The sequence below is a fragment of the Pelophylax lessonae genome (assembly GCF_965119305.1).
Source record: "Pelophylax lessonae genome assembly, chromosome: 2".
NCBI classification, from domain to species: domain Eukaryota; kingdom Metazoa; phylum Chordata; class Amphibia; order Anura; family Ranidae; genus Pelophylax; species Pelophylax lessonae.
The window spans coordinates 324,435,634-324,462,832 of record NC_138769.1 but is presented as its reverse complement, the minus strand read 5'-3'; the positions used below and the strand labels follow the sequence as shown (position 1 = coordinate 324,462,832).

Sequence of the window (27,199 nt, the reverse complement as noted above, 5' to 3'; positions counted from 1 at the left end):
GGTGATATAATACCTCCTCAGTGTGTGTCAAATGCCCTTTTAAAAGCACGATTGGAAAGATAGAGCTTGAGATTGGTACAGAGGGGATTTTCTACAGATCCTGACCTGGAGTGAAGGACAAGTGAACAGCTCCTGAGATTTGCAGCCTGCAGGCACTAACATAGGAAGGAAAGTGGTGGGACAGCCTTGGGACATCTAGTAAGCAACTCTCTCCCACCAGAAATGAGCCTCCCGGCTGTATGATCAGCTCCTCAGGCTTTATTCCACTGTTAATTTTGACATCAAATTTCGATTGAGTCTTAGTCATAGTTTTTTTACTAAAATGCCATTTTAGTTTTAGCCATTCTTTATTTACATCTGAATTGTTTTAGTTTTAGTTGTATTTTAGTCTCCAGTACATTTTATTCTGCTAAAATCTGCAATACCCACCTGAACTTTTGCTTTCCTTGGAACTCCGCCTGTCTGTTAAAGACCCAGCCACCTGACCTCTTTGGCTGAGAGGACACAGGCTCCCTCTGTCTGCCTGCTGCCTGGGAGTTCTGGAAAAATGCCCTGCAAACCACAGAAGAGGAACTCCTCTGTCAGAGTTGTGTCTGTCTGGATTTGATGTGGTGAGTGTGCTTAGCACTGTGTAAAATAACAGCCTCCCAGGCTGTCCAGTTCTGCCCTGGGCACTCCTTAACTCTCATTTACTTCCCCATCCCCACTTGCAGGTCACCTCTCTATTCCCAAAGTATAATGTACAGTTCTCTGTGCACTCCCTCATTCCCATTTACTTCCTCATCCCCACTTGCAGGTCACCTCCCCATCCCCAAAGTATAATGCTCCCTGCCCTGTACACACCCTCTCTCCCATTTACTTCCCCATCCCCACTTGCAGGTCACCTCCCCATCCCCAAAGTATAATGCTCCGCTGCCCTGTGCGCTCCCTCTCTCCCATTTACTTCCCCATCCCCACTTGCAGGTCACCTCCCCATCCCCAAAGTATACTGTAGTGCCCGCTGCCCTGTGCACTCCCTCGCTCCCATTTACTTCCCCATCCCCACTTGCAGCCTGGCATTACAGCCAATAGAGTTTACAGTTCTTTGAGTTTTTTTTTTAATATATTTTAAATTTGCACTTCTGTTTTTATAAATAAAATAAATTGCTTATTGGCCGACGTTATATATCAAATTGGCTAAATCTGTGTCTGTAGTGGATGTTCAAACTTAATACTAGGGATCGGTCGAATGACTCCCTGTTCGGTTCACACCAGAACTTTTGAACATCGCGAAAGTTCGGAACCGAATAACGAACCGTATTGAAGTCTATGGGACCCGAACTGGAAAAAAAGTGCCCATTTTGAAGGCTTATATGCAAGTGCTTGAACATACAATAGTTATGAGGGAAATGTGTCAATGAAAAAAAAAGTTTTTAAAAACATCATTTTTAAATGAACAGTGATTTACTGAGGCTTAAGCTGAAAGCATCAAAATGAGACATAATAAAAATAAAAAATTCCTTTTAATACAGTCCCTGGGGGTCCCCTTAGTCTGCCTGTAAAGTGGCACATCTGTACTATGTATAGAAGCTGCTGCAGAAATATTTGTATTTATAAAGCCAAAATAAAGACATTTTCCATGCAAACTTTCTTTATTTTGTAAACAACGGCTTTGGGAGCCATTCAGTATGATGAGGCCACAATGTAGTGCACTGGGAACAAGATTAGAGATTTTTTGGATAAAATCTTGTGTCTCTTCCGCAGACTTTGGATAGAAGTAACAGGTGTGGAAAAATTGGTCTTTGGGTGTCGAAGGTGCCTTCACATGTAGCTCTATAGAGGTACTCTTGATGAAAGCAAGAATTGTCTTGCTGTCAAAAATTTAAATGATATGCACCTCTCAAACAGGTGCAGAAAAATTGGTCTTTGGGTGTCTGTGGCGCCTTCACACGTAACCCTATAGAGGTACTCTTGATGAAAGCAATAATTAATCATGCTGTCAAAAATTGAAACGTGCAAGAACGCACTGCGTTAAATGGCACGTAATGGACAGAAATATACTGCGTTAAATGGCACATAACACACAGAAATATACTTCGTTATACGGCAGGTAACGCACAAAAATATACTGCATTAAACGTCACGTAATCCACAGAAATATACTGCCATTAAATGTGCACTAACGCATTGAACTATAATGCAGTAAACCTGCCCTGAAAAAACTAACTGTCACTAAAGTAAAAATGAATGGTCACTCACTACACTGACTAAACTATCACTAGATTCATACTAAAATAAAAATTTACGTTTACTACACTCACACTGACTGAACTATCACTAGATTCACACTAAACTGACACAAAAGTAAAAATGAATGGTCGCACTACACTCACACTGACTGAACTATCTCTAGATTCTCTAGAGCCCTGTTCTATCTCTCTCCACGCCAATATCACACTACAAATGGCCGCTATAGAAAGAATACTTTTATATAGTGAGGGCTTGGAACTAAGAGCAATGAGCCATGATTGGATAGGTCATCATTTCTTTCTCCAACCATGGCTCTGATAGGGCTCTGTGCCCTAATTGAGCAAAGCTTTCATTGCTTCAGCCAATCGGAGCTTCCAATGCACTGTGCGGCACCACAGTGCATTGTGCTCATTTGACGGGGCTGAACAACTGGTTGAACGCCCTGATAATTCAGGCATTTGTCGAACGGGGGAACGGACAATGTTGGGCCCAAACTCATGCTCTGACGGAACCATTCGCCCATCCCTACTTAATACCATAAATAATAACATGTTATTATATTGTTACTTAAGGAGTATATAATGAGCTTGGAAATTCTAGACATGCTTAAATAATTAATTACAATTTAACTACACCCATTCGTTTTTAGTTAACTAAAATGTACTGGAGATTTTAGTTGAGTAAATGAAAATTGTAATTGATTTTTGCGATAGTTTTCGTCAATTGGCCTAATTCTAATTTATTTTTTGTTTAGTTTTCATCTCAAAAAACATGCAGCTGACAAACTATGAACAAAATATTTTCGTAGATGAAATTAGCAATTCATTTATTTTTTGGCAACTTTTCAGAATCAAAAAAACTGTTTCAAAAACAGTTGTGCCAGAAAAAATCTATCAGGTTTATAGGTTAGGTTAAGGATGTGTTCTAGGGATAAATGTGTTGTTCTGGTGTGACAACATTTTCTTGCTAGAAGCCATTATGCTAAAAACCACCATGGCAATTTGCTTTTTTTGTTAGAAAAAACAAACATACCAACGTTATTTCCCCAAGAAAGGTTGGTCAAGAGTGCTAAAAGCTACTGCCACAATCAAATCAGGAACTGATCATTTTTTATCTGTAGGTATGTCTTGGGGCCTATAGCATCAAAGCTTAAGCAGCTAACAGCTATATCCTATTAAATTTAAATGTCAACAAAAGTCTCATTTATTTCCTTCTCTGCATCTTATTAAACGTTTTTAATCAGTTGTTCTAATTAATTTGCCCAGAGTCACATTCCTCTGATTAACATATATGTAAAAGAGATCCCAAATTAAGCAATTGCTGCGGTTTCAGCCACTTTATTAAGTACTACAAAAGTAAATACAGAATAGTAATTAAACCGTCAACAGAAGTAGAGGAGATGCACAGTGACACTCGCAGAGCTATACCCTGCAGAACTAGGGATAAACACAGCATACATATTCACTACACATCGTATACAATGCAATTCTGTGTTTACTGAAGGATCACATTCCTCTTCTTTAGTATTCTTTCCCTCTTTTATTTCTTTTGCTGCAACTTACATTTTCCAGTCTTCATAGGCCTTCAGTTCCAAAACGTTTCCAACTCGCGAGCCACATTTGTCTTACAAAACATTTGGCTAATAAAAAATAACACTCAAAAATGTACGGTAATGGTAAACATTTCAATTAATGTATATCATCTAAGCATCCTCTGATGTCATGGGTATAGGAAGTACAGTATATAGTACAGCAAATATTAAGACAAATTATTCAAAGACTGGCACCTGCCAGGAGGTGACCACAAGCCCACAGTCCAGGAAGTTGAGAGATTTTCTTGGATCATGAGCCACTTATCTGGTATTTTCGCTGTAGATCCTTTGCATGGTGTGCATTACTAAACTTAAAGCTTAATACCACTGTTATCTTTTTTCCCCTGTAACACAAATTTACACATCTACTGTATAAAACAAGTGATCCTTCTACTTAGCCCTAAATTACAGATATTTTCTTTAAACTCTGTGTGTTAACGTGTAAGTAAACCCTGCTATCGTTTTCAGGCAAGGAAGCTGCCATCTTGGCCTCTGTTTAATCTTCAACTGCCATGATGCTGCACATGGGATCACTTATGACACCAGCCATTGGATGGTTTGATAGTTTAGTTGGGAGCACATCCAATGTGAAAGGTAAATTCCCAGCATGTGCCGGAAATGTAACTGTTTTTTAAATGGTTATATCTATGGGTTTACTTCCGTTTTGCATCACAGTTCAAAACAAGATCTGCGGAAGATACAATGCCATATTTTTCTGGAAAAGCTCAGAAAAAATGGTATGGTGGCTTTAAATACAATGTTTTCTTTCTGTATGGTTGAAACTATCTCAGAATGGCACCCATTGCTTGGCCCAGTAATATGCCCCTCAGGGTATCAGGACTTGATCATCAGCATTTAGCTTGGAGTATTGGAGTAAAAATTTGGACTTCTGTCCATCAAGTTTTGAAATTTACACAGCCCTGTTACAACACATAGATCTATCTGGTAGGTCCCAAATGTCCTATGCAAATTCAGACTTTTAGAAAGTCAGTATTTACCTAGGCTTAAAAGTGAATTATGGCCAAAGCCTTTTTGGCCACAATTCTCTTGTGGGTCACAGGAGTGCACTTACTTTTGCTCTCCTGTGACCCAGAATGAGCTGACAGCGGGCTATTGTGAGCTGGAGGAGCAGAGCGGAGAGCAGTGGTTGACATTCACTGCCCTCTACTCTAAACAGTGAACAGAGTATATGTGAAATGCAACTATATATACAGTATGTGCTTTCTCTGAGCAGACCAAGATTGATAAGTGGTCATGTTATAACCAGATTTGAGTTTTGGGGAGCTCTGGAAACATGCTATAAGGGGTGAAGTTACAAAGTATAAATAAGATGAAGCACATTATAGAGCCTTCTCTTCAACACTAAAAATACTTTTTATTCCCTGTGTTACCTGTTTAATAATAAATACACTTTCTTTTCATAAATTATCTCCTATTTATATAATATTTTTATGAAAAATGTAGAAAAATATTACAAATATAGATTATACATATTGTTGTATTTTTGTGTGTTGCCTGTAGCTATACTGAATTATGCAAAGATAGTATTTTTATGTGTAATATCTGACGTGAACTATGCACGTGCAGATCTCATTTTTTTTTTTATGTTTCAGAAAGAATTATACGGGCTATACATAAAGTATGTGCTAATCACAAAAAAGTAATACCTATATTATCTGATAGGGCCATTTTGTGCTGTTATTTAACAGAATGGGCAATACAATCTGTGTGTTCATTGGTTTAAACAAAATATTATTCTGTCTGATTGCACTCAAACACAACCATTCACACATGCACTTGCCTCGGGGAGAACAATTATAAGCAACCAACAAGTACTAGGTGATATAAGGGAGAACATTTCAAGCAGAATTTGTTACAATGAAAACATGGACTGATTTATTTTGCAAAATATGGCTTGCAGCTTGAATGGAGAATGCAACGTTTTATTTATACAGTTGTTATTTTGCACCCCGAGGACCCAACCTTCCTCCCTTTCATTGCTATGTCTATGATAGTTTTCTTGTTGGCATTTTTCGGTTTTATTTATGTAAGATACAGGATAGACCTTTACTTTTTTTTTTTCTCTTGTTGCAGACCATAGCCTTTAAAAACACAACTCTAGCAAGATTATTTCATTTTGTGTGGGGGAGGGTTTAGACACTGTCAGGATTTTATTGTTGCTGGCTCCCATGTTAAAGGGATGTTCCCTCACTTCAGTCATGGGAAAGCCCTCAAAAGGGACACAGACAAATACAAAAACACATTTTTGTAAACTTGGATAGGGTTAGAACATCTAACAGTGTTTTTTTTTTTTTTGCTCCACTGTCCCAGTGAGGGACTCAACCCTCCTTCCTTTTGTCCTGGTGTCACAGGGACAAGAAGTGAGGTATAATCTCCTAAAATACATCACAGATAAAAATAAAAACCTAACAGAAATTAAAAAAACAAAACAGTGGCTGGATTAAAAATTCAACAAAACTCTTCTAACCATTATATTAAAAATGTTTTATTACTCCCTGCATCCCTGTTGAAGATGTTTATTCATATTTCCTTTCCAGGTAAAAGGAAGTCAGAAGACATCTCCCAACATGGACACCGACAACAACAAAACTGAAGCCTCGTACACACGCACCGATTGCTGGCCGACCGATCGGCCGTCTTTTGTCCAGTGTTGTTGTGTTGGTTGAAATGTGCTCTAGACTGCACACGAATTTTGTCGGCCAACAACAACCAACTTCAGAAGTGATGTCATGTGCTGGTTAACTTTCCGTGTGTTTTTTCTTCTCTGAGCATGCCCAGTCTTGCTCATCTGATGTTTGTCTGCCGAAATCTGTACTGACTGACGAAAAATTGGCCGTTGTGGTGACGGCCAACAAAAATTTTATAGCATGCACACCAGATTTTGTTCGGCCGAAAAGTCGCAGTCGGTTGTCGGAATCATCATACTAACAAGCCGACAATCGGCCGATCGGACGTTGGCCAAAAATTCACGGCCACCTGCATGTGTACGAGGCATTACACACTACAGATGGTGACTTCTCTCAGTTTGTTCCAGTGTTATTGAGTCAGAAAGATTGCAAAGTGCTCAGGGCTCAACAGCTTCTTTCTGACTCAAGAAGCCTGTACCTCCTCTGATCAACGTTAACTGCCCAATCCTTTACTGATTCAGAGTCACTTTCCCAGCTCAATACCTCAAACACAGGAAATGCTTTCCCAAGTCACACAGAACCTTCCTGTGGGTGTGTGACCCAGCACTCGCAAACTGTACCTACCTGACACTGGAAAACGCCTGAAGCCAACCCTACAAGTATCATCTCCAGCCCTTGACCCAGGAGACATGGGACCATACAATAGCCAGCAGAACATTTGGTTCTCAGCTCTTCTTCAACCCCCTTAATAGGAAAGAATCACACCTGTTTGCCCTTGCTTAACAATAAAACTTTTACTGGGAACAAGGTTTCCAGTAGGGAAGTACATCCTTCATCAAGCAATAACAAGTTCCTTCACATAAAAAAAACGGGTCCATGCAGTCTCTTGTTGTACCACTTCCCTCCAAACTTAAGCCTAGTACACACGCAACGAATTTCCGCCGACCGGTCGTCCATCTTTTGTCCAGAGTGGTGTTTTGTTGGTTGGAATGTGCCTAGACTGCACACGAATTTTTCCGCACGACAAAATTCTACTTCAGAAGTGATGTCATGTGTTGGTTTGGTTTCTTTGTGTTCTTTCTTCTCTGAGCATGCCCAGTCTTGCTCATAAGATTTTTCCCTGTCGAAATCTGTACTGACTGCACGAAAATCGGACGTGTTTTGACGGAGGACAAAAATTTTATAGCCTGCACACCAGATTTTTTTCGGCCGAAAAGTCGGAGTCGGTTGTCGGAAGCATCATACTAACAAGCCGAAAATCGGCGGATCGGTCGTCGGACGAAAATTCCCAGGCGAATTTCGACGCGTGTGTACGAGGCTTTAGAGAAAGAAAAAAAATATAAAAAAAACCTTAACTCCTCACCTTCCTTTGCCTAATTCAGGGGTAGCCCCACTTCCTTAAAAAAAAGATTCAGTCACTCACATTTTTTCTTCTCTCTTTCTTTAAGTAGAATTCCTTCTCACTTTGTCTCTCTTCCACGCCACAACCCCTGTAGCTCTATCCGTGACTCCATATATAGCCCCAATCTAGGCAAGGTGAATGACAAGGTACTCCTATTGCAACAATCTAGGTAGAACCATCCCCAAAAGGACCCTACAAGCTTCCTACACTCATGCTCACCAAAAAAAAAATGGTTTGACTTATAATGATCCTTACTAGTAATGGAGCTAACATGTCTTCCTAATCCCATTGGAGAGTATTGCTCGCAAATTGGCTTAGTGGATACCGGGAAACAGAAAACATTCCCTAAATAAAACTTAGCTAAATTTTGATTAGATCCAGAGATAAAGGTAGCTGAAGCACTTCCTCTACTTACCAGCCCTTACTGATCAGCCAGATGACCTATACTTTTAAACAAATAAGGAGGTTCCTGTGGCAGAAAGGGGTGGGGCCAATTTGGACTTTTACAGGAAAAGCCAATATTAGCCAAAAAATGTAGGTGCCCAGTCTTTGGATCTTTATTTTCTGAAGGTAATGTTTGGTTGAATTTCTCAGGTCTGCATCAGGATTTATTTTAAAGTAGACCTTTGCATTAAAATGTGAGATTATATTATCTGGGAGCCCCTACACCCCACATAATAATACCAAACAAAGGTTTAGAAAAAAAAAGTAACACTTACCTTCGACCGGGCTTGTCTCTGCTTGCTAAAGGTGCCAATGATGTCAATGTTAACTGCTGCCTCCTGGGTAAGGACATTTTCATGGGATTTCAAGCTTTTAGTTTGCTCAGAACGCATCAGTGAGATGCAGTGACATTGATGGCACCTTCAGGAAGCTGGCAGAGGCCAGGATCTAAGGGAAGTATTTTCTTTAATTTTTTTCCTCTATCTTTTATTTAAAAGAAATCAAACTTTTCCTTTTTTGGGTGGGGTAGGGGCTCTCAGATAAGCAGATGTTAGATTTTCATGCAAGATTTTCTTAAAAACAAAACAAAAAAGTTCAATATTTTTGCAATGTGTTATATATTAAAGCCAACCAAGCTTTAGATGCAATTTTCTAGCATACACAAGAAAGCAGTTCCTGCAGACAGCACCTTTACTTCCTAATCATCTGTTCTGTTGATGGTATAACGATCTTGCTAACAAACCAGCTTATTCCGAAGATCAATACATTTACACCAGGGTTTCTCTGAGCTGAATAAAAATGTTTTGGTTTTCAGATTCTACCCAAATACTACTTTCTGAATCACAAAGGAATTCATTAGCTCTTTACTTTTTACAGTGAGTTCTTTGAAGACAGGCATTGCTTTGTCAGATGAAAATTTCACAGTATGTACTGTACATAAAGTTTTATGGTACATTTTCACTCGTGGCATTAAACCTTAAAGACTAACAGAACTTTCAGTATAAATCAGGTAAATACGTTAAAGGTGCATCAAAGCAAAAGGTATGAAAAGTCTTAAAATTCACCTTCTTTAGAAAACAGCCACAGCCAGAGTAAAAAATCTTGTCCTCTGTCCTAACATGAAGGTCACTTGTTCTCTGTGTGGAAACAGTAGCCTCCCTGCAAAGGTACAACATGGCCTCTGATGGGTCAGAGCTTGAGCTTGACACCGAAGCACATCCTTCTCCCTACAGTTTTACTGCTGGATTTAGCCACAAATATCAAGAGGTTGCCAGCAGAGGCATACAAAAAAAAGGAAAAAATGATTACAGATTGTGACTTGGTGATTCCCCCTCCAGGGGAGGACTGGACAGGGGGGCAGGGGGGCAAATGCCCCCTGGGCCGCTCTGATGTCCTGTAAAAAGGCTGCAACACGTCTGCCACAGACATGCCTAAAGGATTCCTTGTGAAGAGAGGTAAAAGGTCCCCACCGCTAACCTACTGAGTGTGAGTTGAAGACAAGGACATAGTGCAGGCCTCTCTCCCCAGCATAGATGGTCTAAACTGTATCTGAGCAGAGGCCAGTTCCATGATTCCATGCCCCACTTGAGACTCTCCTCCCCTGGCCAGCCCCAACCGAGCTGTCCCAGCTCCCCTCCAACTGTCCCCTGCTGGGCAGGTTGGGAACCTGGATTCAGCTGGTGAGTAGCGAGTACCTAGAGCAGGGCTTCAGCTTGGAATGGAAGTCAGGAGAAGGACGGGAAGAGGGAGAGTGGGGCTGAGTCGTTGCACCATGGGCCTCTGGTTTCTACTTGCCCCCTGGGCTGAAAGTTTCCAGTCTGCCCCTGGCCCCCTCTATTTCTACCACCCTAGGCACTAGCCCATGGATGTCTTGTGATAATAGTAGCCTGTAGAGTAGAATCAATACAGATATAGCACTGAATTGCCTGCAAGAATAGTTGTTTGGAATATGTAGATCTACAACCTTAGGATGGCCGGAGGGTAGGAGGAAAAGGAAGGCAAGCAGTGCAATAAAAGATTCAGAGTCAGACAAGTACAGATTCCTGCATAAATAAATACGCATACTTAGTTTTGTTGAGAGCAACTGTGATAAGAGTGGAACCAAGTGCACCTAAAAACACACCTAACCCTGAGAATGTCATGCAGGAGGCAGCGCTGGTATTAAAATGGCACACAACCAGACTTGTGAAGCAGGTGGAAAAATGTGTGGCAGAATGGGAGAATTTTGGTGAAATAAACAGTTAGGGAAAAATCCACTCATTGTCCTCTTTGCAGCTATCTAACTTTCCCAACCTAGCAAAACTGCAGGGGGCCCATTATCAGTAGCAGTGCCATTGCCGTCTCAACAGCTAGCATCTGTCACCAGTTACAATGGGCCCAGATAAAGATTTTTCATCTGACACCTCATCTGGACCTGAACCTCATCTGGACCTGAACTTGAAAAGTGAAGAGTTGCTATGTAATAAGGAGCCTTTAGAAATGATGTTAGGTGTGCCTAAGCAGTACCCCAAAAAAAATATTTTTTTCTTGAATTCCTAATAAAAATAGCTGTTTATTTTATTGTATACGAGTGTGCCTAGGCACTCCTGTGCTTACAACCTCATCGCTGTAAATTGGCAGTATGAGCACTAGGCACTGCTACTTCTCACTTAGTTTCAGGAGATTTACAGTGAGATGTGATAATGTCATCACCACTCTGCCCACTTACTGGAGTAATGGAAGCAAAGCTCTGTGTCTACCAAAATGCTGGCCTTCACATAGAGACACAGTGCAGAGCAAGGCATAGTAAATCAGTATTGGAAAAAGATCAGCTGCAGGGGGTTCACAAGCAATATACTATTCATTTGGCCTTTGCCTATTTTCAGACATATTTGCAGATGTCTTTTTTTTTTTCATTAGAGGTGCATGATACAAAGCTGTAATTCTTTTCCTGCTTTACTACTTGGTGGGTCTTTGACCTTGAACAAGCATGTGCTTACCAGATGTCAGATCATCTAACATGCACCTGCTTCTTTTGTGTCAATGACACACTTGGGAATGAAATCACGATGATGATTCTGAAGCACGACCCTAAAAAAGGAAGCAAGTTAAGCTCCATGTGAACAGACGTTTTTCAGAAGTACGTCAAGGTCTACAGTTCACTAAGGTCGTTCTCTAACTTCTCGCCTACATAATAATTCCAAGGTAGTAAAGCTGAACCCTGACAAAGAGTGACCACTTTAATTCAAGAATGGAGTTTATCTATTTGACAGGTCTGTAAGAAAGTGGCAGATTCCCTCTAAAGAGCAACAAAATATGAGTGGGAAACACATAGCTGCGCTCAAGGTTGGTGAGGGTTCCCCCTTCACGATTGAGCAGTAAGGGTCTATCAGGGAATATTATCTATCATTTTGACTTCTTAGTACTTTGCATCTACAAGAAGTTGCTTGTAAAGGCTACTAAACGTGTAAAGTTACTTAAAGATTTCCAGTATGCTGCAGTACTTGGTAATCAAGCACCAGAAATGACTGTCAAAATTTGTGCTAATGGCATTCAACTGGAATACTCTTCTGTTTTATACATCGTGCATGTTCATTGACAAAATGGGCACAAAAAGCCTAGCAATACTGCTATATCAAACTATATCTTCCTGGCAATTTTTTAAAGATGGAGGAGGGAGCAGAAGTATTTTGAGTGGAGATTTTTTTTAGACAGTTTCGGCAGTATAATATAATATTCATATATAATTATTATAAAATATTCATAATTAATGTATATACACATTTTGTACATAGGAAAGTAAGTAGAAATATGTACATCTTTATCAATTGTAATTCTTTCTCCTCTTCCCTTTTCTCTCTCTCTATATTTTCCTCTTTTGGGGATGTTACACTGCAATATCAATGTCACTTCTTTTAACAGGCCTTGACATGATTTACACCTTATTTACATAAACTCAAACTCTGTCTGCACTCCAAATATCCCTTTAAGGGACACAATACAAATTACCAGGTAACACCTTAGTAATACCATCAATTAATGTCTTGTTCAATTGCCCTTTTGTGATGTGTATCTTTCGAATACTGACTTTTGTTATGGAAAGATAAAAATATATATATTGATATAATGGGATTCTATGCGCCTTTTGCGAAATCTACCAAATTTACAGTTGTTTTATTTATATACTTGAGGTGGCAGTAAGTCAGTCATGTATAAAGTCAAAGGACTAAGAAGACTCTTCTGTTTTCAAATTTATTTCTCGTAAGAGAATATAAGTTCTTTGTGCAAGTTGTTTATTGCTTCCTTTCTTAAAAAAATCAGATTGATTCAGACCTTTCAATGGTGTTTGGCCCTTGCCCAGATACAATCCTTAAGTATACATTTCTGATAAGAAGCTGACTATTTTTTGATGGAAGTTCAGGTACCTTTCTTCTGCTTGAGTAGATGTTTTTTCCTGTACTGACCATAACAGGTCTTGTGCAGCAAGACCTGATAGATATCAAAGACAATCAAACCACACCTGAAAAATGTCTTCATTCTGCACAAGGCTTGAAGATTTGTAAAGAAGAAACTGTTCTTTTAAGGATGTAGAGTACACTGGCTCAAGGCAAAGCAGAGATTTCAAAACTGAGATCAGGAGGAAAATGTTGTAGTCCATGCACTGGATTTGCTTTAATTGTCAAAGCTTTCAATGATTGGACACTTGTTCACAGCTAAAAGTATAGTCAAAAATTCAATTTTATGGAAGATATTTAGGTAGCAATATCACTTATAAATTCTTTACCAATAAGACGAGTCTGATTGTCTGCTCTGTAGGAAAAGATTGAAGGAGTTTGAAGAAATCCAGAACACAGTAGTATTCATATGAAAGTGTCACAATGACTTTGTATTCTGGAACAGCATATAAAGCTAGGCCCAATGTACCTACTGCTAAAATTCAGTGGTACTGGTAACCTGAGTGACTTCTGAGTTCAGATCTTCTCCTCGTCGGCATCGGGATCCTCTCCTTCGGCCATCCATGTCTAGTCATACCGGCTTGTCTGGAGCATGTGACTGGGCACAAGTGGATACTTGGTCCCGGGTAGTGTTACGGGCTCTGCTGAAACTACTCTGTTCACCATGTGAACGAAAGGGTAGGCAGAACTCTCGGAAACATCTCTTGAAGTTTTCATCTAAGAAGGCATAAAGCACTGGATTTAGGCTGCTATTGGTGTATCCTAGGGCAATGCAGAAATGCCAGCTCGCCACAACGTAGGGATTCCTTTTGTCAATTTCCACCATGGTCCACACAATAACGAAGATATGGATGGGTGTCCAACAGATGATGAAGGCAGCCACCACTACTAGAACCATACGCGTTATGCGGCGCAGGTTGCGGTCTTTCTCTCTTGATCCAGACAGGAGACGTACACTACGAAGACGAAGGATCATTAACCCATAGCATACTGTAATTACCATGACTGGAATCACAAAAGCGAAGATGAAGACACAGATTTTGGTAACAGTATCCCAGTACCAATCAGGGCGAGGAAATTGAAGCATGCAGGTGATTGTACCAACTGTAGAAGTAGAGGAGATAGGAACTTGTTAGTAACTGATTTACCCTCTGTTATTACACATACAAAAAAACAAAACAAATATGGTAGCGCTATCCTTGCCTTAAAGGAACTTCATTCCTAGTAATGGACAAAGTCTTATTGACGGCAGCTCTACTTTGTTCATTTTTTTCTGTTTATTTTTACATTCATCAAGCGTGGGTGTTTTCACTGTACATAACATTTGTAATTGGAATTACATAAAACATTTCTTCTTCTGATACCTGCTGCTAATGTCTGCCCATTGCCTAGCAATGTCAACATCTTTGCACCATTATGCCAACACGAGTGCTGACAATAGAAATGAATGTAGATCCACTTCTAATATAAACTCTAGTGCAGACACAGTAACATAAAACGACACTGAAGAAGGGACTGTTTTAGGTAATGACTTTCAAAAACAAATTTTATTGGGGGGGGGGGGGTGACATTTGGGTGGAACTCACATACTGTATAACTTTGGTTGTACTTAACAGCAAACCTGTGTTTTTTACCCAGTTAGGGCAGAGCGACAGGTTTGCTTTTCCCGTCCACCAGTTGACAACTCAGGATAGACTTATTTTTCCTTTTCTTTAACACTGCCTTGTTTAGCTTTGGAAGCCAAAGGAAGTACCTGGTAACTCACTATGTGAGAGTGCTGGCCCAATTAGTGCTGTCACACGGGGACTCCATAGCCCTGTGTAAACACAGGCTTTTTTTTTGCTGTCAATATCTTAACAAATCGGCGGAGTAATGAAAGTAAAGAAAATCTGCTGCTTGGGGGGATAAAGTGAACCTGCATTGGCAAAGTACAGGTTCAAGTCAAAGGCTTATGTGTACATGTCTCTTTTCCGACACATAAAATGTTTTTATCAGAGGATGAAAATGATATTAAATTATACATTTACGTTTATATTTAAACATTTTTATGCATAATTATGCATATGCTTTTACATCCGTCTGAAAGTCTTTGTCCTGTCTTGTTTGTACTTATGTAAACACATTACATGTTACATACAGTACATTGACACAATTTAATACATACTTCTTTTTCTGCATAGGACTGCAAAAAGTGACTTCAATAAGCATATAGCAGCATTTTTTGTACAGAAGATGTAAAAGAAAATTGACTGCTTTTTGGTACACTATGCCAATTAATAGTAATATCCACACGTTTGTATAAAAAATCTTTGGCTTGTGTCAGACACTAACCAATGGCGATCAAAAATATTGGCACATGCCTTTTTTTTTTTTATATAGAATTGTATATCACATGAATGTCATCCAAAAATAAGTAGGTTTTAGCACATAAATAGTCGAAATTGCAATAGTTAATTAGAAATAAAAAGTTTTTTTTTTTTTTTTTTTTTTAGTGTGGTTCTGATTGTCTGATGCCATATTTAACCACTTTAGCCGCCCCGGAGAATTTGGCTGCTCAATGACCAGGCCCTATTTTGCGATTCGGCACTGCTTGAATGTAACGGACAATTGCGCCGTCGTGCGACGCTGTACCCAAACGAAATTGACGTCCTTTTTTCCCCATAAACAGAGCTTTCTTTTGTGGTATTTGACCACACCACCTGTGCGATTTTTATTTTTTGCGCTATAAACAAAAAAATAGCGACAATTTTGAAAAAAAAAAACAATACTTTTCACTTTCTTTTATATGAAATTCTCAAAAAAAAATTTAAAAATCATTTTTTTTTAACATTTTAGGCCAATTTGTTTTCTGCTACATATTTTTGGTAAAAGAAATCTCAATAAGCGTATTTTGATTGGTTTGCCCAAAAGTTATTACGTTTACTAAGGGAAAGATTCATGTCATTTTTATTGTTTTTTTTTTCTTGTAATGGCTGCGATCTGCAATTTTTTGCGGTACTGCGACATTGTGCCGGACAGATCGGACCCCTAACTGACATTTTTGACACTTTTGGTGGTACCAGTGACATTACTACAATAATCAGTGCTAAAAATATGCACTGTTACTGTAATAATGACACTGGCAGGGAAGGGGTTAACAGTATTGGTGATCAAGGGGTTAAATGTGAGCCTAGGGGAGTGATTCTAACCGTGGGGGGGGGGGGCGTGGCTAGTGAAGTCATCACAGAGACATGTGATCCTATATAGCAGGATCACATGACATCTGTGATCACTTCAGGGAGAAGGAAGGACGGCTGTGTTTATATCAGCCGTCCGCCCTTCTATGTCAGCAGCGGGAGATCGCTGGTGTCAAGCGGCCATCGGAGCCAACTGACACACGCACTGGCTTCCCTGCTGACGAGCGGGGGTGGGAGCGCACTGCCGGCGGCGCAAGCTCGCCCCCCAGCGCCTCCCAGGCAAGCGCCGTAAATGTACGGGGTTTTACCTGGAAGAGCCGACCTGCCGCAGTACATCTACGGCGGCTGGTCGGCAAGTGGTTAAAAAAACAATGTATGTATTATATTAAATATTGACAAAGTTATCGCCGAACAAACAGGCTCATAACAGAAATCTGAAAATTGCTCTGGTCCATAAGGGGTAAACAGGTGTGAAAGCTGAAATGGTTAACCCTAAAAAGGACATGAGTGTTCCAGTGTGTTTTTGGTGCGTTCCGGGGCTTTTTTGATGCATTTTACCGTGTTTCAGTACAGTCCGATGCAGAAAAAATGCAGTATTTTTTCTAGAACTGGAACGCACTGGAACTGACCACACTAGTGTGAACTATGCCATTAAAAAACATATAACCTTCTTTTCATTGCATTTGTGATGCAGAAACACACACCCTGGACTGCATGCGGTGTGAAATGGCCCCGAAAGTGTTTAGGTTTGACCTCATATTATATGGTTTTGGTAAATCTAAAGGAAAATTGTACAAGAAAATTGCATAATGTATGGTCAGCTTAAGTTGGAGGAAATGTTAGCTATTTTCTTTTCAGTGTATGGACCATTTTTAAACTGTATATTACATAGTTACGTATGTTGAAAAAAAATACATACATTCAGGTTCATGGTTTGGAATTCCCATGATATTTAGGGATCCAAAACTATTACCTTAAAGTGATTCTATCACTCTAACAAAACTGACAGGTAAAGTGTGTAGGCACCTAGGTCTACCACAGGTATCAATAGACATCTCTTAAGTTGGATACACACTATACAACTTTTGTTGGTAGATTTCCTTTAGATTAAAGCCCCGTACACACGTACCGATTGTCGGCGTAAATATTCGGCCGCCGACCGATCGGCCGATTGTAGGCTTGTTAGTATGATGCTTCCGACAGCCGACAGCGCATTTTCGGCTGAACAGAATCGGGTGTGCAGGCATTAAAATTTTTGTTGGCCAACACCAGAACGGCCGATTGTTCGCCAGTCAGTACAGATTTTGGCCGACAGACAGCAGATTAGCAAGACTGGGCATGCTCAGAAAAGAAAAAAGACAAGAAAAGTTAACCATCACATGACATCACTTCTGCAGTCGGCTGTTGTTGGCGGACAAAATTCGTGTGCAGTCTTTTGCAGTTTTCAACAGACACGACAGCCCTGGACAAAAGACGGCCGATCGTTCGGCCGACGATCAGTACGTGTGTACAGGGCTTTACCTTCAACTATGTAGTGCAAGGGCCTGCCTGATTGCATACAAATTGAAAGTGTGTAGATTTGACCTCATATTACATGGTTTTGGTAAATCTAAAGGAAAAAATCTGAAGAAAATTGTATAGGGTGTATCTAGCTTAAGTCTCTGCATTACAATTTGAGGCATAGTTGAATCACATTGAAGCCATTTTAAAGCATTCCTTATCATACCATGTACAGACAACAATAAAGCTCCCAATTACCTTTATTTGTTTTGGTGACTGCCATAACCATGATTGGCACTCCAATAACTGATGACAGAATCCATATGCAGACATTTATAGTTTTGGCTTTTGATGGGGTTCTAAAGTCCAATGCTCGCACAGGATGGCACACAGCTATATAACGATCCACGCTCATCATGGTCAGGGTAAAAATACTGGTGAACATGTTGTAGTAGTCTATAGACAATACGACTTTGCAGAGGACTTCTCCAAAGGGCCAGGTCTCCATGAGATACTTGGCACTTTGAAAAGGTAAAGTGCTGGTTGCCAGTGCATCAGCCAAGGCAAGATTGAAGATGTAAATGTTGGTTGCTGTCTTCATCTTGGTGTATCTGTGAAGAACAGAAAATACTGTTAATTTTCTGCAAAGAACCTTACAATTTATTTATTACTTATCACCCACCAGGCCTGCATCCCCCTTCCCATACCCTCTGTCCGCTCAGCCTCTCTACTGTACATAGACCAGGAAGTAAGGTGAATGATGTCACTTCCTGGACCGGAGCTGTCATTCTCCGGAATCTGTGCTGGGGAAGAAGCTGATGAAACACGGTCTGTGTTTTATCAGCTGCAGTAGATTAGAGAGAAGACATCTAGGATCTAATAGACCCCCAGGTCCCCATAAAGAGAACCTGTCACCTATATGCTATCACATAGGGGCTATTGGTCCCCTATCTGATAGCAATAAAAGTTAAATAGATAAAAAATGATTTAAGCATATAAGGAGACATTTAAAAAAACAAAAAAACAAATTAAACATTTTTTAGAGCCTGCCATACACACACCCATACCTACACAAATGCGTGCGTTGGGTTACCTATGACAATGGCAATTGTCCTACACATGTAAGGCAGGAGGAAAGTGGAAGGAGAGGGGGGGCTGCAAAATGCGCCTTTGCCTAAGTAGACAATCCTTGCACCAGCCCTGCCTCCTCTTATGATCCCCCTTCAGTGCTGTGCAGGAACAGCTGTCCATCAACAAAGCCATAGTCGGTGCTGTCTGAGCTGCACCTTACTAAAGTAAAAGTGTCACTAAACCCTGGACCCTGCATTCACTATATCTAGTCTCCCACGGTACACAGAACATGGAAATGCAATTATTTTAGTAAATATATACTGCTAAATACCTTTTCTCATCAACAGTATATATAGCAGTCTTGTGACTTCTATCAGTGTCTGATTAAAGCTTGTAGGAGGAGTTTTCACACTGCATTGGTTGTCCTATCTGGATCTCTGACCCTCTGTCTGGACAGTGCTGATTGGCCCCTGCACCCTCCCAATAAAAAAAAAAAGCTCTCTAGCAATACACACCAAACTGAGCATGTGCAGACTGACTCCAGTAACTCTGCCTTAGCCGGACATGTTATGGAGACAGTGCAAGAAGAGCTCAAAAAACCTTTTTACACAATGTAGAGCAGGGGTCAGGAACCTTTTTGGCTGAGAGAGCCATGAACACCACATATTTTCAAATGTAATTCTGTGAGAGCCATACACTATATTTCAGGGGTTGGGAACCTTTATTTAAGTTAGTAACGCACTGACGAATTGCAAAAAAAATGGCTGAAATATTAAAGTTGACTTCCCCTGTTCACACTAGTGCGGTTTTCAGGGCACGACAATGGAAAGAAGAAATAACCTTAGCGCAAACAGAAAGTGGATGTGTAGCCCATATGTGCCAAAATGTCAATGTCTGGGGAAATGTTATTAAAAAATTCCACTGTATATATGGCTGCAGGCCTGCAGCACTTCTTAAGTGAGGGTATTGGGAGCCTCTGTAAACTGTGAATAAAAGATAAAAAAGAAGGTGCAGGATAGCCTATAATTTATTGCTTTCTGTGCTTCCCTGTCTCAACTTAATAATTGCAAATACTCTTTCCGAAAGCTCTACGCTGAGCCTGCGCTGCCACCTGGAGAAGAGGGATGTGGCCGGTGGTGGGTGCAGTAAATTTAGGAGCGGAGGAGGAATTTGACCATTGCCCTCGCTCTCCCGCTGTCACGTGACGACGCTGACGTCACATGACATCACTGGTTGCTAGACGCCAAGCGGCATACTAGCAACCAGTATGGCCACAGCGCGCAGGCATGGACTCGACTCGGGGCTAATAATGATATACTTATAGCAGGAGACTATATGTCTGCGAGCCAGATGTAGCCATCAAAAGAGGCACGTCTGGCTCGCGAGCCATAGGTTCCCTACCCCTGATGCAGAGGATATACCCCTTAGGTTCTACAGTGGGTATAACAAGCATGGTTTACTGCAGGGCTCAAAATTTCAAGTCCTGAGTTACTAGCCAAGCCTTAAGAGTTACTAACCACCAGTTGCCTACCCAGCCCCTACCTTGCCTCACCCCTAATTCTGCCCCTAAACACGCCCTCATAAATTATCTCATGAAAATACACTATTAAAGAGGTTGTAAACTCGTATAAAATTATTTTTTTTTTTTTTACAACCTGCAAGAGAAAGACATAATGAGCTAGTATGCATCGCATACTAGCTCATTATGCAATACTTACCTTAGAACGAGCCCCCGCCGTGCCGCTCACTCACCTGTATGACGAGCGACATGTTCAGTCGCCCGTCTTCCGGGATCGCGGCATCCGGCCATCTGATTGGCCGGAGCCGCGGTGACGTCACTCCCGCGCACGCGCGCGGGAGCCGACGGTCACGGCACGGGGCTCTGAAGGAACGGCACGATCAGCCGTTCCTTCAGAGCGCACGCGCCAGTGACGTCACTGGCTGCATTAAAGGTAAATATCTCCTAAACGGTACAAGTTTAGGAGATATTTACAGTACCTATAGGTAAGCCTAATCATAGGCTTACCTATAGGTACAACTTCCCGAGGAGGGTTTACTTCCTCTTTAAATGTTTAATGCAGAATTAAGTTACATAAATAAATAATAAGTACAACTTTATTAGTGCCCATCAGTGCAGCTTCATTAGTGCCCATCAATGCAGCCAATCAGTGCCCATCAATGCAGCCTGATCAGTGCCTATCAATGCAGCCTGATCAGTGCCCATCAATGCAGTCTCACCAGTGCCCATCAATGCAGCCTGATCAGTGCCGATCAGTGCAGCCTCACCAGTGCCCATCAATGCAGCCTGATCAGTGCCAGTCAATGCAGCCTCACCAGTGCCCATAAATGCAGCCTCATCAGTGACCAGCAATGCAGCCTTACCAGTGCCCATCAATGCAGCCTCCTAGTGCTCGTCAATGCAGCCTCACCAGTGCCCATCAATGCAGCCTCATCAGTGCCCATCAATGCAGTCTCACCAGTGCCCATTAATGCAGCCTTATCAGTGCCCATCAATGCAGCCTTATCAGTGCCCATCAGTGCAACCTCAACAGTTCCCATCAATGCAGCCTCACCAGTGCCCATCAATGCAGCCTGATCAGTGCCCATCAATGCTGTCTCAACAGTGCCCATCAATGCAGCCTGATCAGTGCAGCCTCACCAGGGCCAATCAATACAACCTGATCAGTGCAAGTCAATGCAGCCTCACTACTGCCCATAAAGGCAGCCTCATCACTGACCATCAATGCAGCCTCACCAGTGCCCATCAATGCAGCCTCACTGGTGCTCATCAATGCAGCCCCACCAGTGCCGATCAATGCAGCCTCATCAGTGCCCATCAATGCAGCCTCATCAGTGCCCATCAATGCAGCCTCACCAGTGCCTATCAATGCAGCCTCATCAGTGCCCATAAATGCAGCCTCACCAGTGCCCATCAATGCAGCCTCCTCAATGCCCATCAATGCAGCCTCATCAATGCCCATAAATGCAGCCTCACCAGTGCCCATCATTGCAGCCTCATCAGTGTCCATAAATGCGGCCTCATCAGTGCCCATAAATGCAGCCTCACCAGTGCACTGGGATCAGAGAGAGGAGAGGAAGAGAAACCAGTGTGCTGTCTATCATATGAGTCAGTCAAGGAGGCGGGACTGACTGCTATCGACAGGCAATTTAAATCAATGCTGTATCACAGTGGGAGATCCCCGCTCTTTGTGATCCGGCGGAGCTCACTCCACTCGCCAAATGCAAGCAGGTGAGTGGACATTTTGAGGGCTGCTTTACTGTATTTACAGACTGATTTTACTGTTGTGGGTTTAAAAGCACTTTAAAGCTAAAGTGTGTACATGCCAGTGCTCACTACATAGGACATTGTGCAGGACGAAAGCAGGGCAAGGAGGGTGACAACGCAATCCTTGCAGGGAAACCCAACAATGCCATGTTGTCATTCTTAAACAGAAAGTGCTCTAACAAAAAAATGGCTATAAGTTTTGATAGGAATTTGATAGGAAGGAACAATATTAATATATATATATATATATATATATATATATATATATATATATATTTATAAATCATTAGAATGTAAATGAACATTATATTATTCTTTGTACTTATTGCTTAGTTACACGTTTAACCACCTCTCATTTGAACCCTCTTATTTATCCCAACATTTCAAATGAAGCCTTGTCACTTAACCTCCCCTAATCTTAATCCTTTTCCAATACCTGAAAAGTAACCCTTAGAAATCAATCTTTAACCCTTAACCTTAATCTTAACCTAATCTCTTATTTATGTGTTGGCCTTATCATGCTGAAGAAATTGTAGCTCAACACATTAGGGGAATTCAATAAAGCTGATGTGCCACTTTTCTGGCGTTAATCTCTCTTCTTAATGTATTGCGCCAAATTCATAAAGCATTTGAAACACTGTTGGTTCTGGCAGCAACTTGTGCACCAAATTCAGATACAAAATGTGCCACTTTTTACATTGTTTTGCATTGAAATGTGCCACTTTTACATTGTGTCAGATTGAATGTGCCAAATGTAAAAGTGGAGCTAATTAAAGAGGAACCGCAGTCTGCTTGCATAATTGGTAATAAAAGCCTATTTGCCATTCTGAATAGTGTTGAGCGAACACGGACTGTATTATTCGTGTTCGTACCGAATAATTGGATTTTTTGTACCCGAACACGGACACGGACACTTTACTGTATGTTCGGGTAAAAATCCGTGTTCGGTCGTTTTATTTCCGGGTTTTGCATGCTTTGGCGCTCTTTTCATGGCGGGCTTTCAACAGCCAATCAACAATCGTTTAACTGGTGTGCCTTAAGCCATCCCAGCCATGCCTGCAAATGTCTCAGTAGCTGTGATTGGCCGTCTGAAGCATGTGACCAAGTCTTTATAAGTTCGAGGCAGCCGCAGCGGCGTCATTATGCTGCTTAGATTCAGGGACAGAGCACACATCAACGTGCTGGCTGCTGATTAGGGAAAGATAGGCAGGAAAAAACCATTTGTGTCCGGATAGAATTGAGGGACAGGTCGGAGTGTTTAGGCAGGGCGAGTTGTAGGCATTTTAGGGATAGAGTCTGCTGAATTATAGGGTCAGTGTCTTCTACAAACTACAATCGATATTGCTGTGTGGGGGGTGGGGTCTGCACTCAATCCTGATCTACGATCTCTTCTCAATCCTGTTAGGGACAGAGTCTGCTGAATTTTAGGGAAACTGTGTTCTACAAACTACAATCGATATTGCTGTGTGGTGTGGGATTGGAGATAGGCAGGTGTCAGTGATCCACATCCATTTTTCTGTGTGTGAGCTGCAGTGAACACAATCTTTTTGGGCTGCAGTGAACACAATCTTTTTGGGCTGCAGTGAACACAATCTTTTTGGGCTGCAGTGAACACAATCTTTTTGGGCTGCAGTGAACACAATCTTTTTGGGCTGCAGTGAACACAATCTTTTTGGGGTGCAGTGAACAAAATCTTTTTGGGGTGCAGTGAACACAATCCTTTTTGGTGTGCAGTGAACACAATCTTTGTGGGGTGCAGTGAACAAAATCCTTTGTGGGGTGCAGTGAACACAATCTTTTTGGGGTGCAGTGAACAAAATCCTTTTTGGGGTGCAGTGAACAACATCCTTTTTGGGGTGCAGTGAACACAATCTTTTTGGGGTGCAGTGAACAAAATCCTTTGTGGGGTGCAGTGAACACAATCTTTTTGGGGTGCAGTGAACACAATCTTTTTGGGGTGGAGTGAACAACATCCTTTTTGGGGTGCAGTGAACAAAATCCTTTTTGGGGTGCAGTGAACAAAATCATTTTTGGGGTGCAGTGAACACAATCTTTTTGGGGTGCAGTGAACACAATCTTTGTGGGGTGCAGTGAACACAATCTTTTTGGGGTGGAGTGAACAACATCCTTTTTGGGGTGCAGTGAACAACATCCTTTTTGGGGTGCAGTGAACACAATCTTTTTGGGGTGCAGTGAACACAATCTTTGTGGGGTACAGTGAACAGAATCTTTGTGGGGTGCAGTGAACACAATCTTTGGGGGGTACAGTGAACACAATCTTTGTGAGGTGCAGTGAACACAATCTTTGTGGGGTGCAGTGAACACAATCATTGTGGGGTGCAGTGAACTCAATCTTTGTGGGGTACAGTGAACACAATCTCATACTTCTGAAGGTTTGAGGGTGCTGCCTGTTCCATACTCCCCCTACTCCTCATCTAGCCTTTTAGGGGTACAAACAATAGTAATTGGGGCCTAGTGTGGTTGTGTACGTGTGATATACATACACTTTTTTGGGATCATATTTTCTATTCCGCTATTTAATCAAAAACCTTTGGGGATCAGTTAAATTGGGGGATAGTCTGTGTTGGTACGTGTGAGAGAGATCCACCTTTCCAAGTTGTTGGGGTTCATCTCATACTTCTGAAGGTTTGAGGGTGCTGCCTGTTCCATACTCCCCCTACTCCTAGCCTTTTAGGGGTACAAACAATAGTAATTGGGGCCTAGTGTGGTTGTGTACGTGTGATATACATACACTTTTTTGGGATCATATTTTCTATTCCGCTATTTAATCAAAAACCTTTGGGGATCAGTTAAATTGGGGGATAGTCTGTGTCGGTACGTGTGAGAGAGATCCACCTTTCCAAGTTGTTGGGGTTCATCTCATACTTCTGAAGGTTTGAGGGTGCTGCCTGTTCCATACTCCCCCTACTCCTCATCTAGCCTTTTAGGGGTACAAACAATAGTAATTGGGGCCCAGTGTGGTTGTGTACGTGTGATATACATACACTTTTTTGGGATCATATTTTCTATTCCGCTATTTAATCAAAAACCTTTGGGGATCAGTTAAATTGGGGGATAGTCTGTGTCGGTACGTGTGAGAGAGATCCACCTTTCCAAGTTGTTGGGGTTCATCTCATACTTCTGAAGGTTTGAGGGTGCTGCCTGTTCCATACCCCCCCTACTCCTCATCTAGCCTTTTAGGGGTACAAACAATAGTAATTGGGGCCTAGTGTGGTTGTGTACGTGCGAGATACATACACTTTTTTTGATCATATTTCCTATTCCGCTATTCAATAAAAACCTTTGAGGATCAATTGAATTGCGGGATAGTCTGTGTCGGTACGTGTGAGAGAGATCCACCTTTCCAAGTTGTTGGGGTTCATCTCATACTTCTGAAGGTTTGAGGGTGCTGCCTGTTCCATACTCCCCCTACTCCTCATCTAGCCTTTTAGGGGTACAAACAATAGTAATTGGGGCCTAGTGTGGTTGTGTACGTGTGATATACATACACTTTTTTTGGATCATATTTTCTATTCCGCTATTTAATCAAAAACCTTTGGGGATCAGTTAAATTGGGGGATAGTCTGTGTTGGTACGTGTGAGAGAGATCCACCTTTCCAAGTTGTTGGGGTTCATCTCATACTTCTGAAGGTTTGAGGGTGCTGCCTGTTCCATACTCCCCCTACTCCTCATCTAGCCTTTTAGGGGTACAAACAATAGTAATTGGGGCCCAGTGTGGTTGTGTACGTGTGATATACATACACTTTTTTGGGATCATATTTTCTATTCCGCTATTTAATCAAAAACCTTTGGGGATCAGTTAAATTGGGGGATAGTCTGTGTCGGTACGTGTGAGAGAGATCCACCTTTCCAAGTTGTTGGGGTTCATCTCATACTTCTGAAGGTTTGAGGGTGCTGCCTGTTCCATACCCCCCCTACTCCTCATCTAGCCTTTTAGGGGTACAAACAATAGTAATTGGGGCCTAGTGTGGTTGTGTACGTGCGAGATACATACACTTTTTTTGATCATATTTCCTATTCCGCTATTCAATAAAAACCTTTGAGGATCAATTGAATTGCGGGATAGTCTGTGTCGGTACGTGTGAGAGAGATCCACCTTTCCAAGTTGTTGGGGTTCATCTCATACTTCTGAAGGTTTGAGGGTGCTGCCTGTTCCATACTCCCCCTACTCCTCATCTAGCCTTTTAGGGGTACAAACAATAGTAATTGGGGCCCAGTGTGGTTGTGTACGTGTGATATACATACACTTTTTTTGGATCATATTTTCTATTCCGCTATTTAATTTAACTGGGCCTCCATGCGAGACCTGTGTGCCTTGTTGCGCTGTTTTGAGTACTCCACCAACATGGCCAGTGGCAATGACGCCGTTCTCAGCTTAACTATCCCACTTCTATGCCTCCTTGAAAAAACAATTCGGGCGATGATGGAAGAGGATGTGGCACAGGATGAGGAGGAGGAGGAGGATGAAGAGGTAACATTTCCAAGGCTTTCAGGGCAGTCATTCGCAAGGGGCTCCGAGGGTGGGTTCCTGCACACGCAAACGCCAGGGACGCAATTGTCCAGCAGGGGCACAGTTCTGGAGGATGAGGAGGATGAGGAGGAGGAGGAGCTGGAGGAGGAGATGGAACCATGTTCACAGCAGGGTGGCACCCAGGCCAGCTCATGGCCATCACTGGTGCGTGGCTGGGGGGATACAGAGGACACGGACGATACACCTCCCACAGAGGACAGCCTTTCGTTGCCTCTGGGCAGCCTGGCACACATGAGCGATTACATGCTGCAGTGTCTCCACAACGACCGCCGAGTTGCCCACATTCTAACTTGTGCTGATTACTGGGTGGCCACGCTGCTGGATCCCCGTTACAAGGACAACGTACCGTCCTTAATTCACTCACTGGAGCGCGATCGCAAGATGCGCGAGTACAAGCGCACGCTGGTAGACGCCATGCTGCTGGCATTCCCATCTGACAGCGGGGCCACAGTGGAAGCACAAGGCAGAGGAGGAGGAGGAGGAGGTCGCCAACGCAACCAGGGCACCGCCAGCACCTCAGAAGGCAGGGTTAGCATGGCCGAAATGTGGAAAAGCTTTGTCAGCACGCCACAACAAACAGCAGCACCAGCAGCTCAGATGGAACGTCTTAGCAGGAGGCAGCATTTTACCAACATGGTGGAGCAGTATGTGTGCACACGCCTACATGTAGTGAATGACGGGTCTGCCCCCTTCAACTTCTGGGTCTCCAAATTGGGCACATGGCTTGAGCTTGCCCTTTACGCCTTGGAGGTGCTGGCGTGCCCTGCAGCCAGTGTATTATCTGAACGGGTATTTAGCACGGCTGGGGGCGTTATAACAGACAAGCGCAGCCGCCTGTCCAGAGACAATGTGGACAAGCTCACGTTC

The 27,199-nt window shown here is 42.1% G+C and overlaps 1 protein-coding gene and 1 long non-coding RNA gene across 2 annotated transcripts in view; one reads left to right on the top strand and one right to left on the bottom strand.

Annotated features, from left to right (window-relative positions):
• The window catches only part of LOC309546218, a 1,099,142-nt gene that overhangs the window by 247,334 nt on the left and 824,609 nt on the right, over positions 1 to 27,199 (top strand). The gene's annotated exons all lie outside the window — the stretch shown is intronic.
• Positions 12,645 to 27,199, bottom strand: part of OPRD1 (opioid receptor delta 1) — a 41,891-nt gene continuing 27,336 nt past the window's right edge. The window contains exons 2-3 of the mRNA XM_082245772.1: positions 17,682 to 18,034; positions 12,645 to 13,851 (exon numbers count right to left, since the gene is read on the bottom strand). Coding sequence (XP_082101898.1) covers positions 13,319 to 13,851; positions 17,682 to 18,034 — 886 coding nt within the window. The 3' untranslated portion in view covers positions 12,645 to 13,318. The remainder of the gene's footprint in view (positions 13,852 to 17,681; positions 18,035 to 27,199) is intronic.